Source organism: Fukomys damarensis, unplaced genomic scaffold (genome assembly GCF_012274545.1).
Source record: "Fukomys damarensis isolate Sample0158 unplaced genomic scaffold, DMR_v1.0_HiC HiC_scaffold_30, whole genome shotgun sequence".
NCBI classification, from domain to species: domain Eukaryota; kingdom Metazoa; phylum Chordata; class Mammalia; order Rodentia; family Bathyergidae; genus Fukomys; species Fukomys damarensis.
In genome coordinates this window covers 17,260,778-17,277,074 of record NW_022900942.1, presented here as the reverse complement: position 1 = coordinate 17,277,074, position 16,297 = coordinate 17,260,778, and the positions used below count along the sequence as shown (strand labels likewise).

Genomic DNA, 16,297 nt, shown 5'->3' with positions numbered 1-16,297 from the left:
ATATACATATATATATATATATTCTCTTCACAACATTTTTAAACATTTTTTATGTAAGTAGTAAAGTCCACTAATTTCAATCATTTTCATATGCTATTCCCTCAGCTCATAAGAAAATATTTTAAATGCAATGAACAGGGTTGTGCCTAAATTTCTGAGAACAATATAAGTAAGTTCAAAAGACAAAAAGACATTTTGGCTTCACAAAACAATGTTACAGCCTGAGATGGAAATTTAGGAATTAGCTAGAAATGGAACAATATATAGCATATGTGCTCCCGAAGTGAGCACATAGAACAAGATATAATGTAAGCAGTAGCAAAGAGCTCCAGGAATTCTAGTGCAATATTCAAAAACAAACAATATTTTTTGCTGGATAGAGCATTCTGATGTGCATCACTGGAAAAGCAAAGGAGAGAAAGCAAAACTGGTAACTTTAGTAACATTAATTATGCGGTGGTATCCAGAATCAAGTGGAGACCTGGCAAGAGGAAGTATGGAAATCAGATAACAGGGAGCAAAGCAAGTAGACATGGTTTGTCTAAGGGCTCAATCCATGTTGTTGGCAAAAGGAACACAAACAACACTAATAATAATAAATTTAAGGATACCTTATACAGGATAAGTGAAAGGTTATTATTTACTTCTCATCAATTAAGAAAACTAGCTATATTATCATAATTCTTCCAGCTCTAAGAAACAAAAATGCTGACGGGGTAGTCATGACAAACACTGGAACTAAGTTAAGGGCTCAAACAAATTTAAGAATGCCTCTACTGTTAAGGTGTTTGAGAGCTGAAACTGAAAGTTTAAAATAATTGCTTAGAATTTCCAACTCTAAAATTAAAAATGCCATATGATCCAACTATTCCTTTTCTAGGTATCTTCCCCAAAAGTTAAAGACATCATAGTACAGTAATGCATGCATACCAATGTTTATAGCAGTACAATTGGTAATAGCTAAATCCTGGAAGAAACCTCTGTGTATATATCAAAAGATGATTGGATAAAGAAAATGTATCTGCACATAATGGAATACTAATCAGCTACAAAGAAGGGCAAATGCGACACATACGTAGGAAAATGAATACACCTAGAAAATATAAAGTTGAGTGAAATAAATCAGACACAATTTTAAATATTGTATAGTGTTTCTCATTTGAGAACAAAAATTACAAGCAAAAAGCACAATAAAGAATGGGTAGAAGGAGACAAGGGGATATATCTTTTACAAATGAGAAAGGGTCCAAGAGAACATGGGTGAATGGAGACACAAAAGGGAAGGGGAAATAAGTAGAATAAAGATAAGCCATGTACAGGAAGCTAATAACCTAAATGAATATAAACAATATGTCATAAACATAAGATAAATAATATAAAAAATGAAAATGGGGAAAGGGGATTTAGGAGAGATGGAAGAGAAGCAGAAGGGAAGGAAAAGGGGATTAAAAAAAGGAATAAAGTAGTATTATGTATATGTGCCCACTTGCCATTATGACTGTAAACTGCATGTATTACAAATGAAAAAAAGGAATAAAGTTCCAAGCAAGAATATTCAGATACAAGGACTAAAAGGGCAAAAGGAGAAAAGAGACAATGAAAAACACTGAAATAGGCAGAGCAAGGGGAGTAATGATTATCACAGCAACAGGAAAAGAGCATCCTCTGAAGGTACCCAGAGGTGATAGCGCCCAGGTCTGTTATTACTGTAGTTTGTAGAGCCTTAATAGTAAGGGCAAATGAGAGTGGCAGAGATATGCAAGTGAGGGGTGAGTGAAAAAAGCTCAGGACACATATTTTGGAAGTGTAAATAATAAAAGGAATGCCAACAGTATACTCAGAAGCAAACATGCCAATTAAAGTGATATGTATTTTATACTTTCCTATAACAACTATGAATAAACACTGAGGTGAGTAAATGAGATAAAATATTGTTGGAAAGGTTTTGGCCCATATTTTAATTCTACATATAAAGTTTGCTTTTTAAAGAAAAAGGAGAATAAGAAGAACAAGAGAAAGGAAGGAAAAGGAGAGGAGGGGAAGGGGGAAGAAATAAATCTGTAAACAATCTTAGTTATTTACCACCAGGGGAAAGCATGGAATTCAAAGTGATGTATAAAACTTTGAGATCTAAAATTTTATTCCGACTATGGCAAAACAGAATAATTTGTCAAGATAGATCATTTCCCTAAAATGTACCCATAAACGCAATATAAAAAAAATTGAGAAAAAAGATAGATCATTTACCTCAAGAAAAATGACGAACTCAATGGTACTAAAACTTTGGTGTCATCTGTTCTTTCATCAAATTACAGAAATAACACTTTTAGACAGATTAAAGAAATAAAGTTGTTTTTGAAGTAATTATCAAGTTAAAAGATTTTGATTTCAATAATTCACCAATCATATGGAAATAGAGAAACAATTTCTATCTGATAAATATGTTTTAAGGAGTGATTAGTTCATATCTTTCAAATGAAAAGACCTATTTCAACCATATTCTTTGAAAGTCTAGATACGGAAAACCTATGACACCCGTGTCACTGTGTTCTTCTTTTAAGACAAAAGATGTTAATGTAGTTTATCTCAACTAAGACTTCAGCATTAAAACCTCAGGTTTAAATGCAGTTTTGGCACTTTACAATAAATAAGTGGATTTCGGATTGCAGTTTGGCAATGGTCTCTAGAAGGTTCTCCATTACTGGTCTAGATTTTATCATCATTACATTAGACTAAGGAACTCTATATTTTTAAATTACCACTTACACTAAACAAACTGTCGCAACTTACCAGAACAGAAGATTTGGCATCAAATACTATTCTTTTTAATCTCTGAAAAATGCTATCACCTCCTTGGGCCTTAAATGTAAAAAGAAAAAGAAATTGTTAAGTACCATCCCTTCATTTTTCTAGGTTATATAATTTCATTACTGTGGATAAAGACTGGCTAAAAAGTATTATATAACTCATCTGAAAAGCTACGTTCAACATTTACTGTTTTTTTTTTTTAATGTCCCACATTTCTTCTACCATCTTCTGTTACCCTGATTCTCTTCTAATGAAGAATTTTTCTCTTACTCATAATACAAGCAGCTTGGAAAAAACTAACCCACCCTGAGTTGAGGCCTTCAGAATTTTTGAGCTTAGCTGAGACTGATAAGCCAGAGCTTCTGCAGGGTACCTTTACTATTGTGTAGTCGGGAGAGCCTACCTGAAGATGAAGGTCAATAAGGAGTGCTGAATGGCAGAGAGAAAAATTTCTCATGAAAATCAGTTAAATCAGAATTCATTTAAAGCTTGAATCCCAAGCTATAGGGACCAATAGAATGTCTTTGTTATTAAAGCTCTGAGTCAAATTTTAGTAATTAACAAAACAGAAGAATTCTTAATCACACAGGTGTTTAGTTTGAACCAAAAAGTTATTTCCACAAATATAAAAAAATTGGTATTAGTGATTAAGACTCTTGTTACTCTTTCAAATGAACTTTGTAAGGGCTGGGGATTTGGCTCAGTGGTTCCACTGCCTGCCTCAAATGAAGTTTGTATAAATATGAACGAAAAGTCTCACAAACTAGTAATCAATACTCTGTGATGCTGAGGCAGGAGAACAGCAAGTTTGAGCCTTGTCTACACAACTTAGGGAAAGCCTGTATCAAAATAAAAAAATAAGAGAGCTGGGAATGTATGTAGCTCAGTATATTAAGTTTTGAGTACCCCCCCACAAAAAATAGTTAAACTTTGTGAAAGTCTCTTATTTTCTTTTTAAATTTTATTTTGCTGAATTAACATATATGCCAGTTACATAACTTAGTTGTGACCTGAAGGGATAGCGTGAGTCTTTTATATTGGTGCAAACCAACTGGAAAAATTGTAGTCAAATTTATAGGAGAAAAAGCAGAAAATTAATGCTATTTGTTAACTTACTTCTCAGAAATATTTTATGAGCTGTGACCAAAATATACAGTGAATATTTAAATTACCATTAATGCCCCTTAAAATACTCCTCCCTTCATTCAAACAGACATATCCCATCATTTTTGGCACTTTCTGGGCCAGGGATTTGGCTCAATAGTTCCACCGCCTGCCTTGCAAGTGCAAGGGCCTGAGTTTGATCCCTGGTACAAAAACAAAAAACAACAACAACAAAAAAAAAACAATTTCGCCAATTTCTGATGTACTTCTTGAAGTCCTCTTTTATGAATGCCTTTGTGAGGTGTGATCACAAAAGGGTGAATGTTTCTGCTATAGCCTGTTTAAGAGAAAAGCAGGCTCATTAAAACACTTTAATATACGTTCATCCACCCTTATTCAATGGATCTAGCACCATGTGCCTTCTGGCTCTTTCTCAAAGTCAAAATGACCATGACAGGTAAACATTTTCAATCAGTTCAGGAGAATGAGATTGGTAGGACAGCTCAACTAAAGATACTCATAAAAAAGAACTTCCAGAACTGCTTTAGAAAGAGGTGACAGTGAGAAAGAAAATGCAGAGAAATGTGCACAACGACAATCTAGGTATTCATGTGTCTATTTCTTTGCATTTAAAATATTTCAAAATAAAAAATGGAGAAATAAAGAGCCCAGAAATAAAATCTCAAAAAAAAAGAAAACGGCAAGAAAGTATCATAAAGTAGGATAAGTATGTTCAAAGGAAATAGGAAAATTTTGAGGGAGATTAATGGCAATGTGTCCTTTACTGTACTAAATTCTTTTTTAAAGATAATCACTGAATCTTCTGGTCACACCTCCTAACTGTTTAAAATTCTCTACCACCGCTCTGATTCTCAATGTATGTCCTTACTCTCTTAAGAAATTGTGTTTGAATATCTCTTTAGAAAACCAATCCTGATAACTTAATCTAAAGCCTTTTAGACCTAGAAATGTATTAAGTGGTAGGAAAGTTCACTATGGAGATCAGCTCCACAGTGTAAACCTCATATCTCTACTTAATTCCAAATGTAGGACCACCTCTACCATTACTGTATCAACCATAAAAGCCTTTCAGTAACACCTTAGCAACTTCTGCCATAGCAGAACCTTCTGTGTCTGTCTATGACAGACAGTGACTGTCTATAACACGAGAGAACTAATGAGTGATGGCTGAATATTGCTCTCCGAATCAAGAAGCAACAGTTTCTCTTTCGTTTTCCTCATCCTTCTAAATTGCAAATGAACTACTCACTTGTACTGTACCATCCAAAATGTTATTAATAAATTTGACCATGTCTTTGGCGTTGTTAATTTGTCTGTCTAGCAAATAATATTGTTGGTTGGAAGTATTCAGTACAACCACAGTTGGAACTGTCAACTCACTGAAAATACAAAAACAAAGAAATCAAAATATACATTACACAAAGAGATAGCAAAATTCTGACACTTATTTCACACTAGTTTTAAAATTAGTTAAATTAATGAAAGTATTCTAATATATAGACAAATAAGAGCTGAGTATTCATGAACTTAAGGATAGAAATTATAATGTAGTGAAGTATTAATTTCTTAGGTATCATTATTCCTTGTCACAAATCTTTAATTATTATCAGTGTTAATCATACAGAGTCCCACTTCATGTAACAGACCAGGAAAAAAGATGGTTGCTAGAGTCATACAGCTTTTAAATCTGGGGCTTGCTCCCAAATATTGGAGGATGCTATTAAGCAAGTAATTTAGCTTCTTACATACAACAATTTTCCCTTTATAAAGAGGGAAAAAGTACATACTCAGTATAAAAACTGCATGAGAAAATTCCACCTAAATACCATTATAGTACTGTGTCCAGAGCACAGGTTCAATAAATACTACTTTAAATTCCCCATACACCACCGTCATACTCGATAGACACTGTAGCCAATGACAGTAAAATACATACATATTTGCAAGTATACTTAGCAGTTACCAAATAGATCACATTTTAGGACATTAAAACCCCTTCCAACCTAATAATTTAAATAAAGGGCATTTTTCTCACCATAATTTTACCTCATACTTTTTACAGTACCACCACTCAAATTACAGTAATAATAACAAAGGAAAGTTCATCTATCACTACACATACTGGATATCTTGAATTATGAGTTACTGGACCAAAATGGCTTTGGTCTCTTGCAAATGCTGTTTTACTGAATCAGTATACTGACAGTATATTATAAAGGACATAAGAAATGGCTAAATTCCCTATCATATACACTGTAAAACTTCTATTAAGAATGCACTGTATTAGAGTGTCCTCATTATGATATTATAAAGAATATCCATTTCGCCTACGCTTATGATAGGCCAGAAATATACCTTATACAAATAAGCAATGTAATTCCAATGGCAATGGAGAGAAATTGTATTAACAATGAATTTCCCACTTTGTTTTGAGTAACAATATTAAAATTTAGTAAGCTTCAAATACATCCAAAACTAAACTAAAATATTTAATGGAAAAATGTTTTCCACAGAATATACCAACTATATGTTCTTTTCAACTATTTAATCCTTCTGCCCATCTCTCAGAAACAGATACTTAAAAAATGATAAAAGTTGACAGCAAAATATTCAGGACTTCACTTACTCCATCAGCAAGGTATTTATGTAGTCATTTCCATCCATATGGCCAAACTGAAAATCCCTAATGAATCATGGTAAGGCAAGAGGAGAGGGAAGAGTACAATGTTAAGTTTTTTAAAAGGTAAATAATACAACAAATTCAACTTCAGGGTTTGGTAAGTTCATGTAAATTACGTACAACATATAACAAGACAGTGTGAATTCTACTTGCCTTAAGAGATAAAAATACATGTGTAGTATTAACAAATTCCTAATTCTACTTCATTACAAATGTTTATAATGCAGTGAAATAGAAGCTTTTACAATAGAAACATGCTTAAGAACTATCCATTTATTAAAAACAATAGGATCACTCAAAATATGTCACCCACTATGCACCATAACAACTGCACACTGACTCCCTAGATAATTTGGAATAAGATTAATAATTCAACAATGTAACAAATTTATACCACAGTTTTTCATGGCAGCAACTAAAAATGCTTTAGCACACAGCAAAAGTATTTATTTATTTATTGTACAAGGGATCAAACTCACAATCTTTCACTTGCAAAGCAGGTATGGGGCCACTGAGCTAAATCCCTGGCCCTAAAAGTATGTATTTCTAACATCGTTTTTATATCTGGTTATTCATTGAGTTCTTATTACAAACATTTATCTCTGACTTCTGATCCTCATTTAATCTCAAATTTGTGAATAAAAATTTTATAAAACTTTTCTTGAATCCTATCAAGAAGCAGAAATGATACAAATTATAAACTAAAGTGTATTATTATTTTTCTCTGAATTTCAAGACCCAGACAATTCATGATGGAGTGCAAGACACTAGCATGTACTTCATTTCCTTGATTCACTTTGCATAGAATGAAATATATACTGAGCATTCCTTATTTGAAATACTGGGGACCAGATGTGTTTCAGATTTTTAAAAATTATGCCTAAACTCCTGGGAACAGGACACAAATCTAAACATGAGACACATCTATGTTTTATAAACACCTAATATGCATAGTTTGAAGATAACTTCTTACAATACTTTAAATGTGCCTGTGTTTTGACTGGTACCTGTCACATGAGGTCAGCTGTGGAGGAAGCTTCTATGTAAGTCATGTCAGAGGTTTTAGATTTTTAGAGCATTCTGAATTTCAGATTTTCAGATTAAGGGTACACAACCTATATTCCTTTTGCTTTATTATAAAATGTAACTAAGAAAAATAAAGCAATCTTCCAGAATGCAAGCACCTACCTATGAAAGTGGTCTCTGTAATCTTTAGCAACTTCTTGAATAATTGACTTTAATCTGTAGAATAAACAAATAAATATTTAAATTCTTCACTTGAAATAACAGAATTATTCAGTTCAAATATATGCTATCTTATCTAAGTACTATAGGAAAAGATACCACATCAGGTTTATTGACAGTCATGTAAAGTCTGAACTGAAGAATACTTAAAAGTTTAAAACTACTTCAAGGGGCTGGGGATTTAGCTCAGCGGTTCGGTGGCCTACCTTACAAGTTCAAGGACCTGAGTTCAATCCCCGGCACCAAAAAACAAACAAATAAATAAAACTATTTCAAGGCAACTAACCTGGTATGTTCAATGGATGTATTTTTCTCATCAATAACTGCAACAGCCACAAGCTTTCCTGAAATTAAGAATGATATCTAAATTCAATAACCTCATTATATAAACTTTTTTACTATCCGTTTTGTTGTGAAAAATGAATAATTTTACAAGTTTCTGGAATTTATCACGTTATCCTACTCATGTATACTGATTTAAATCAAGACATTATAGTGTATGTTTGTAGAGTGAATCAGTGAATCACTCATGTGCAAGTGATAATTTCTCTCATCTTCCACCTCCAATATAGAAATAGTAAATTATAACAATTTGTTTTTTTTAAACAACTCACAAATTGACTAGTATAAGTATTTTGTCAAAATTAAAACCATAAGTAGTAAGAATTTAAACTGACTCACATCTCCTTTACCCTAAATAGAACACAAATCATGCACTTCTGATATACTGTTGGGAAACAGCATGATGAAATATGCAGAACAGTTATGTGGGGTCAGAAAGCCAGATGATATAGTCTAGGAACGGAACCAAACCCTGGGAGAAGAACAGTGAAGCACCAGCATTTATTAATTCTGTAACTTAACCTCAGTCAGCGCCAATTTATTTTAGGAAATGAATACGTATTTCACAGAGTCATGGGGAGAGCTAAATGAGATTATATGCACAAAAATATGGGATATTATCTGGCTCAGAACAGGTACAAAATTATAGGATTAAGTCAACTAGCAACAGCATTTCCACATTGTAATGCCACTTCCTCAAATTCTATCCTGCTTATTAATACATCTCTAAATTCTGCACAATCCTAACTCTAATTTTATTCCTCTAGTGAAAACAAGTTTACAATGATTATTCCCCCTAAAATATTTCATTTACTATTCAGTTTGGTTTTTATTATGCGTTTATTCAACTTTAAAATAACTCGTAAGTTGTGCTTGTTTTATTCCAGAACACTAACAACGCATAGAGCATCTTCCCAGGGGTTACAGGACTCTTAAGAACACAGGCACGGTTTTTTACATATCAACTTAACAATTACTGAGTGCCAAGTAATATGCCACACACTGGATCAGTTACAGACACAAAGTGATGAGTAAATGCAGATCCAGCTCTGCACTTGGGAATGCAGCCTAGCAGGGGAGAAAAGCATTTGTACCACACACATGTTAAATTTTAACCAAGAAGAGTTCTGAAAGATGTATGAAGAAAAGGGTTTTAAAGGAAGGAGGAAAGAGGAGACGAATTAAAACAAAACAAAACAAGTTGCATTATGTACATGTACCCACTGCCCAGATTAGAAACTGTGTGTACTGCAAACACGTACTAATAAAAAATGAAAAAGAAAGGAATATGCTGCTATAAAAGAGTAAGTAGAGTAAGTTAATGTAGTTTGAAGAGTTTGGTGAAGATTTCCCTAAGGAATCATTATTTGGTCTGAGTTTAAATGAAAATAAATTTAAAACATCCTCCAGGCAAAGATAAAATAATATATAGACGTGCTTTGGTACAAATGGTACAGCCATTTAAATAAATTGACGGTCAGTGTAGCTGAAGGGAGAACATAGAGGAGAGACCAGAGAGAAATGAGGATGGATACGTACGCAGCAGTCACAGCATGCAAGGATGTATAGTCACAAAACTGCTGCTAAGTTACTACTTGTGACAGAGAGCTGGGAGACCACTGTGATCCTTGCTAAAGGGCACAGATTTGCAATGAGCAAGGCACAGCCACAGGTAATGCCAGCAAGAGCAATTAATGTCAGAAACAAAAGGAATACTGCAATAGTAAACTTCTGATTTCAAATTAATCTGGGAAAAGAAACTGAGTGTTGCCTAAGATGACTATTTCAGTTATGTTGAAGCTATGCCATCTCCTACGGTTATGCACTAAAGAAAAAACTTGCATGTTTTTACATTTTTCTTTCCTTAAATAATCAGAAAATAATTCCATAATCATTGATAGTTCCGTGGAAACTTCCACTAGGGAATGACGACTCAGCTCATCACACACAGAATGCCAAAAGCAGGCTCAGGAAACAGAACTAATGAAATCCTAAGATAGAGTTCTTACTAACAGGGAAACATGTAGGAACATTTCTAATGTGTCTATGCTGTAAGTTTTAAAAGCAGAGAATCATGAAGAAGAAACCCTATGTCCTATGTCCATTATTTGTCATAAAAGTACTACAGTCCGTATAGTTTTCCTTCCTCTACTCTAAAACTATACATCCATTCCACTATAATAACATTGTAAAGGGACATAAACATGACAATAATAATCAGGATTTGGTTCTAAATTTATAAAACTTCCTCCAAAAACTTAGCTTATAACAGTGATGGCAAACCTTTAGATGCTGAGTGCCTAAACGGCAGCCTCAAACTCATTTATCTGAAAGGCCAACACTGAAATTAAACCTGAATACTAAAGTTTCGAATTAGAAAACAACTGTTATCTGACGATCAGCTGTTGTTTCATGCAGACAGAGGGCTACTCATGCCTGCTGCAGCATAAATTCACCACCACTGACATAACTTTTACAATTTGCAGGGATGAATAACTGACTTCTTATACCTTCTTTTATAATCATGTTCATATCTGCATTTTTAATCATGTAACTTTAAGAAACTACCAATTGATTCAATTTACTCCTGAGTAAAAACAGGTATTATGTTGTGAGCGGTTGAATTTCAATTCCTATTACAAAATCAGCCATCAGTGGATAGCTTTTGGGTGCACAAATTTTTCTCTTTCTCTTATTATTGAAGCTCCTTGCCTTCCTTCTCACCATCAGTTCTATTAGTAAATTCTCTCTTCAGCTAAGCTTTGACCCATATACATCAATTATTTTTTGTTAATAACATTCTCTATCCTGATAAAGAACAACTAGAATCTGTGCCTCCTTTAATAATGAAATAAAAGCTTAAGATCCATTTCCTACAGAAACAGATTTAAGTAATCAAAAGAAAATTCTGTAAAGTATTAGGAGTTGAACATAAGCTCGTTACCTGTGTCTCCAAGTTCATATAAGAGGAAGCCATCCATAGTAAGATAATTCTGAAACCTTTCCCTACTGATCCATGCTGACAGATCACCATCTTCATACTCTTAAATACAAAACAAAGTGAATTAATTAGGACTGTAAGTCCTACGGTTATCATATTTATCATAGCAGATGTAAGATACAACTTTAAGATGGTTATATTTTAACATGATAATATGTATAAAATACCTAATATAGGATAATCTTAAATCCTAAGAATAAAACATTTTAATTTTAGAAGTTTATTTTAATTAATGGGCATTATTGTGGGTTACCATAACACATTCCATACTTTTCTAATGAAATTATATACTTCAACATAATGGTAGCCTTTGTGTACTTCAGGAGCTGCACCTGAAGGACACAGAAAGTAATCTTTCTGTTCACCCAGTTGGTGTGATGAATGGCAAGGTGTGTACACCTGTGCAAAAGTGACAAATCGAAATTTTACCCACATAATGCTCCGTGCATTACATATTTATCGCTGAGCATCATGGTGGGTAAAATACACCACTATCATTCTTCTCTTCTGCAAACATCTAATTTGCCATAATGGAATCCGAGTGTGGCACAATTAGCTGTCTGAGGAAACCAGGAACCTATCTGTTGATTCGCCCACTTGGCAGATGAATGGTAAGGTGTGCAGGAACTCCAAAGCAGTAACAGGTGAATTTTACCCATGAAACGCTCATTGTTGAATTTCTTGCATTTAAGATTTGTGTTTAAAAAGTTTTTTTTGTTTGTTTTTTTTGTTTTTTTTTAATTTTTCTGGTAGAAGTAGCCCAATTCATTACAATGGCACAGGAAAACCCATATGGTTATTGAGGCTTTAGGCAGTATATGCCAAAAAAGCCTTCAAAATATGGTATAAAAATGCATGTCCTGTTACATGGAAAGACATATACTTTCAACTGAGAAATTTATCCTGGAATTCATCCAGCAGGTCTTTACTAGTATAGCAATGAATCAAATGATGTTGTGAACAGACCTGTTGCTCCCATCTCCTAAACTAATCAGAATGTGACATTTGACGATTGGTTTACCAGTCAGTTTTTGATTAATGTTACATTTACTAACATAGCATAAGTTGACCAGGTAGGAATTGCATGCAAGAATGAAATAGAAATTCCAATGAAACTTCAAAACAGAGAATGGTATAGTACAATCACTGGATTTCAGAAAGATGTTAACACTGGCCTCGTAATTGACAAAACAAACAACAACAACAAGAAACTGGTACCGATGTCAACATTGTACCACGATGGAAAAACTGACAGAAAATTCTTGATGAAACTGAAGGGTAAGATGGTAACTTTTTATAACAAACCAAAAGAGGAGTAAATGTTGTTAATTAGTTATGCAACAACTATGTTACTCAAATGGTTGTTACTCAAATGGCCAATGGTTGTGTTTTACTTGATCCTAAACATGTGTGGCATGAAGTGTTCGATATTTACAAAGAAAATTACAAGTACAAAATACCACAGAAAAATGTTCTGAGCGAAGTGGGACTGAAACTCATAAGAGATACTTACAACGAAAAAAAAAAATGTTTTTGGCCAGAGAACTATGCTAAAAAATGTAGAGCACACTGGTGAGGTCACAGAATAGGTGCAACATCACAAAGACCTACTGTGACAGGAAAACTAAAAAGGATATTAGTTGTGCCCTACAAAAAAGGACAGGAAAACAGAACATAAATGCTATCAATGTAAACGATACCTGTGCACGGAACATGCAGTTTTCATGTGTGAAGACTGCCTTGGGTGTGACAATTGAAGTAAAGATTATTTCTGTGGTGTGGTGGACTTTTATTTGTATTTACATTGTAGATCACATAAGTATTTATTTCTGATATTATCTTTTAGTTTCTATAAGCAAGTACACAACTGATGTGAAAATGTTGCTGTTTATTCTAAACACACAATACATATTAAGAATACTTTATTTTTATGCTCCTGTTAACTTCATATTGTGTAATATAATAAGAGCATCCTGACAAAACAGCAAGACCAATGACATGTCAAGTATGTTCTACAAAGAAGACAAGAAAGCAGAGGACATTTGCTGTCAGTGTAAGCCAGAAGAGTATATGGAACGTGCTGCTGACTTGTGTGAAGAATACCTTAGGTGTGATAACTGAAGTAAACATTGTTTTTGTTGTAGAGTTCTATCACTATTTTCACTGTAGTTCACGTTGGAATTATTTGTTGTTATTTTTTAGACTTTGCAAACAAAGAAAACAGTCCTTGTTGAAAACTAATGCTTTTTTATAATACTTAATTTTTAATTCTTAATTTTTAATATTTTTCAAGTATTCAGTTTAATAATAAAACTGATAAAATTAAAATTAATAATCCATCAACAGATATACTTCTAAAGAATAGATGTGTTTTGTATTCCCTACATATGCTCCTTTAACTAAAAATTGCCATTATGCCCCAATGAAACATATATATATATGAATTAATATGTAAAGCAAATCTTTACTATAACATCATTAAAAATAGCAAGAAATAATTTCAAAGAACCTAACTGAAGTATCCTAAATAAGAAAAAACAGATATTGGTACAAATTCAGAAAAATGATTTACAAATTTTTTTAAAAATTGTTAGAAATGATTAAATCAATATTATAGTATGACAACTTTGTGAAAATTAAAGTGTGAAAAAGTAGTGACAAAGTAATAAAATGATAGCTAAACCAGATTGAAGGATTTACCTAGATAATGATACCATGGATAATATTACAATATCTTTGCTTTTCTTTATTTATTTTTCTTAATGTTATGGTTTATATCTACATGTACCCCCAAAGTCTCACACACTCATAGGTAGGGCTTTGGAAGGTGACTGGATCATGGGGGCTTGACACTTATCAGTGGTTGGCCCACTTATGAGTTCATAGCTAACTGTGATTTGGGAGGCTAAACTAGTTAGAGGAGTTGGGTCACTGGGGGAATGGCTTGGAAGGGAACATATCCCTTCTTCCTCTTTCGATTACTCTCTGGTACCTATCTGACATGCCTTCTCAACCTGTATCTCTTCCATCAAGCCACTTTGTTATGCTACTCTACCTTGAAATCAGCCAGCTACAGACTAAAACTTCTATAAACTGTGAGCCAAAATAAAACACTTCCTCCTTTAACTTGTGGGTTATCAGGTATTTTGTCTAGCAATTAGCAAGTAACTAAGACAATTTTTAACTTTTTCTCTTATATACAACTTATTCACACATATAAATCCATAGTACATTAGCTTTTTTCAAAATCAAACATTTCTTTGCGAAGCACACAAAAATGCAGCATTTAAAAGAAATATCTGATTAGAAATATAATGCTAACGTATTTTTTAAAAATTACTAGGTTCCATGAAAAGAAGCCAATGGAAAATGAATGTCTTTAAAGACTACAGATGTGTCTGGTTGAAGACTGGATCACACTGACCTCTTCCCTTATTAGTACATGTTTATGGTACAAAATGATTCCAGTCATTCTGAGGAGTTGATATATATACTTAACAAATCCCGAGTTTTCTTTGAAAGACTCTTTTTTTAGTACCAGGATCGAACTCAGGACCTTTTGTTTGTGAGGCTGAAAGCAGCACCACTGAGCTAAATCCCCAGCCACTAAATCCTGATTTTTTGAAAGACATGATATTATTTTCAAATTACGAAGCCTATAAAATCATTAATGTAATGGAAATCTAAAATTATTTATGGGTTTTGACTTTCCAATTAGATAAATAAACATAAAACTTGACAAAGTTGATTTTTGGGCTACAATATTCACACCATGTCAAGAACAAGTTCTCTAAATATACAAAGTGACAAACTTGAAACTCAGTAGAAAATATACTACCTCTACCATCCTGTGCCTTTACCGAAATGCTTCCAAAATAATTAACAATTTAAGTGTTAAAATAAACATTCAAAGTAAAGCTTCTGGTCTATGAAAATTTCAAGCAGGCAGGGAAGGTGGAGGGGCTGAAGGGAGAGAAGAGGAAAGGGGAAAAAATAAGAACCAAGATACATGATGTAATGGTACAAGTTCTCAATGATAAATATAAATGTACTGTGTACTAAAATGTACCAACAAAGAATTTAAGAGAAAAAGAAAAAATGTATAAATGAGTAAGCCTATTATTCATGATTCCTTATCTAATATTTTCAGTTATCTCCTTTATAAAAATTTATCTGCCTTATTATTTTCTCAGATTACTGTGAGAATAAAATGACAATATGAAGTACACAGTATACCCACTAAATAATGACTATAAAATGTAGTTACTAATCTGCAGCATGAAATTAACTTTGGTTCAAATATTTAAAGACCATGAATATTAGAAATGCTTAAGTTTCACAACTATCAATATAAATAAAAATTTTCCTTTTACTAAAACAAAGCAATCAAAATGCTTTTACTTAAACAAAGCAATCAAACGTTCTTCTGTTCATCTGATACAAGTAATTCAAGTTTAATGGCTCTCAACTAGTTCCTATTTCCTTTCCATTATATGGAATTTGAGGAGAAAAAGAACTGTACTCAAGAATATTCCTGAAGTGAATGGAATGTTCCTCATCTGTACGCTCCAACATAGTAACAATAAGCCTTATTACTGGCTAGTTAAGAAACCGAATTTTTCACTAATCTGTAACTTCAAATGTTACTAAGACTAATGCTAGGTGGGACTTAACATTCACTTTCACCTTTGAATAGTTATGTGGTGTCCAACAGATGCCAAGTTTCACTATTTCCTTTGAAACTTAAAATATCTCCTGGTGTCCCTGTAACTTTGATGTACTGCCCTGGGGTACAGTCTGGGAACCAGGAGAGTAGATACCTGAAGATGTTAGGGAATTATTAATTATCTTAGGTATTAAAGTAGGTCACAGTTATCTAAAAAATAAAGTCCACATTTTTAAATAGAGTTATAATGAAGCACATATGGGTAGGTAGGGACAAAACACTATGGGATTTGCCGTAAAACATTTCAAAAAAGGACAGAAGCAAGTGTGGTTAAGTATGATCTTGGTAAATATTTAACTTCAGTGAGAGACATTTAGGATTTTATTATGTTATTCCCTTAAGATATACATTTGTTATCAAAGTAAAAATC

At 33.1% G+C, this 16,297-nt stretch overlaps 1 protein-coding gene across 1 annotated transcript in view; it reads right to left on the bottom strand.

Moving 5' to 3' along the window:
- Tmx3 (thioredoxin related transmembrane protein 3) overlaps positions 1-16,297 on the bottom strand; it is a 33,015-nt gene that overhangs the window by 3,138 nt on the left and 13,580 nt on the right. The window contains exons 7-13 of the mRNA XM_033757388.1: positions 11,455-11,600; positions 11,145-11,246; positions 8,145-8,202; positions 7,802-7,855; positions 6,560-6,616; positions 5,183-5,312; positions 2,791-2,859 (exon numbers count right to left, since the gene is read on the bottom strand). Of these exons, the coding sequence (XP_033613279.1) occupies positions 2,791-2,859; positions 5,183-5,312; positions 6,560-6,616; positions 7,802-7,855; positions 8,145-8,202; positions 11,145-11,246; positions 11,455-11,600 (616 nt within the window). The remainder of the gene's footprint in view (positions 1-2,790; positions 2,860-5,182; positions 5,313-6,559; positions 6,617-7,801; positions 7,856-8,144; positions 8,203-11,144; positions 11,247-11,454; positions 11,601-16,297) is intronic.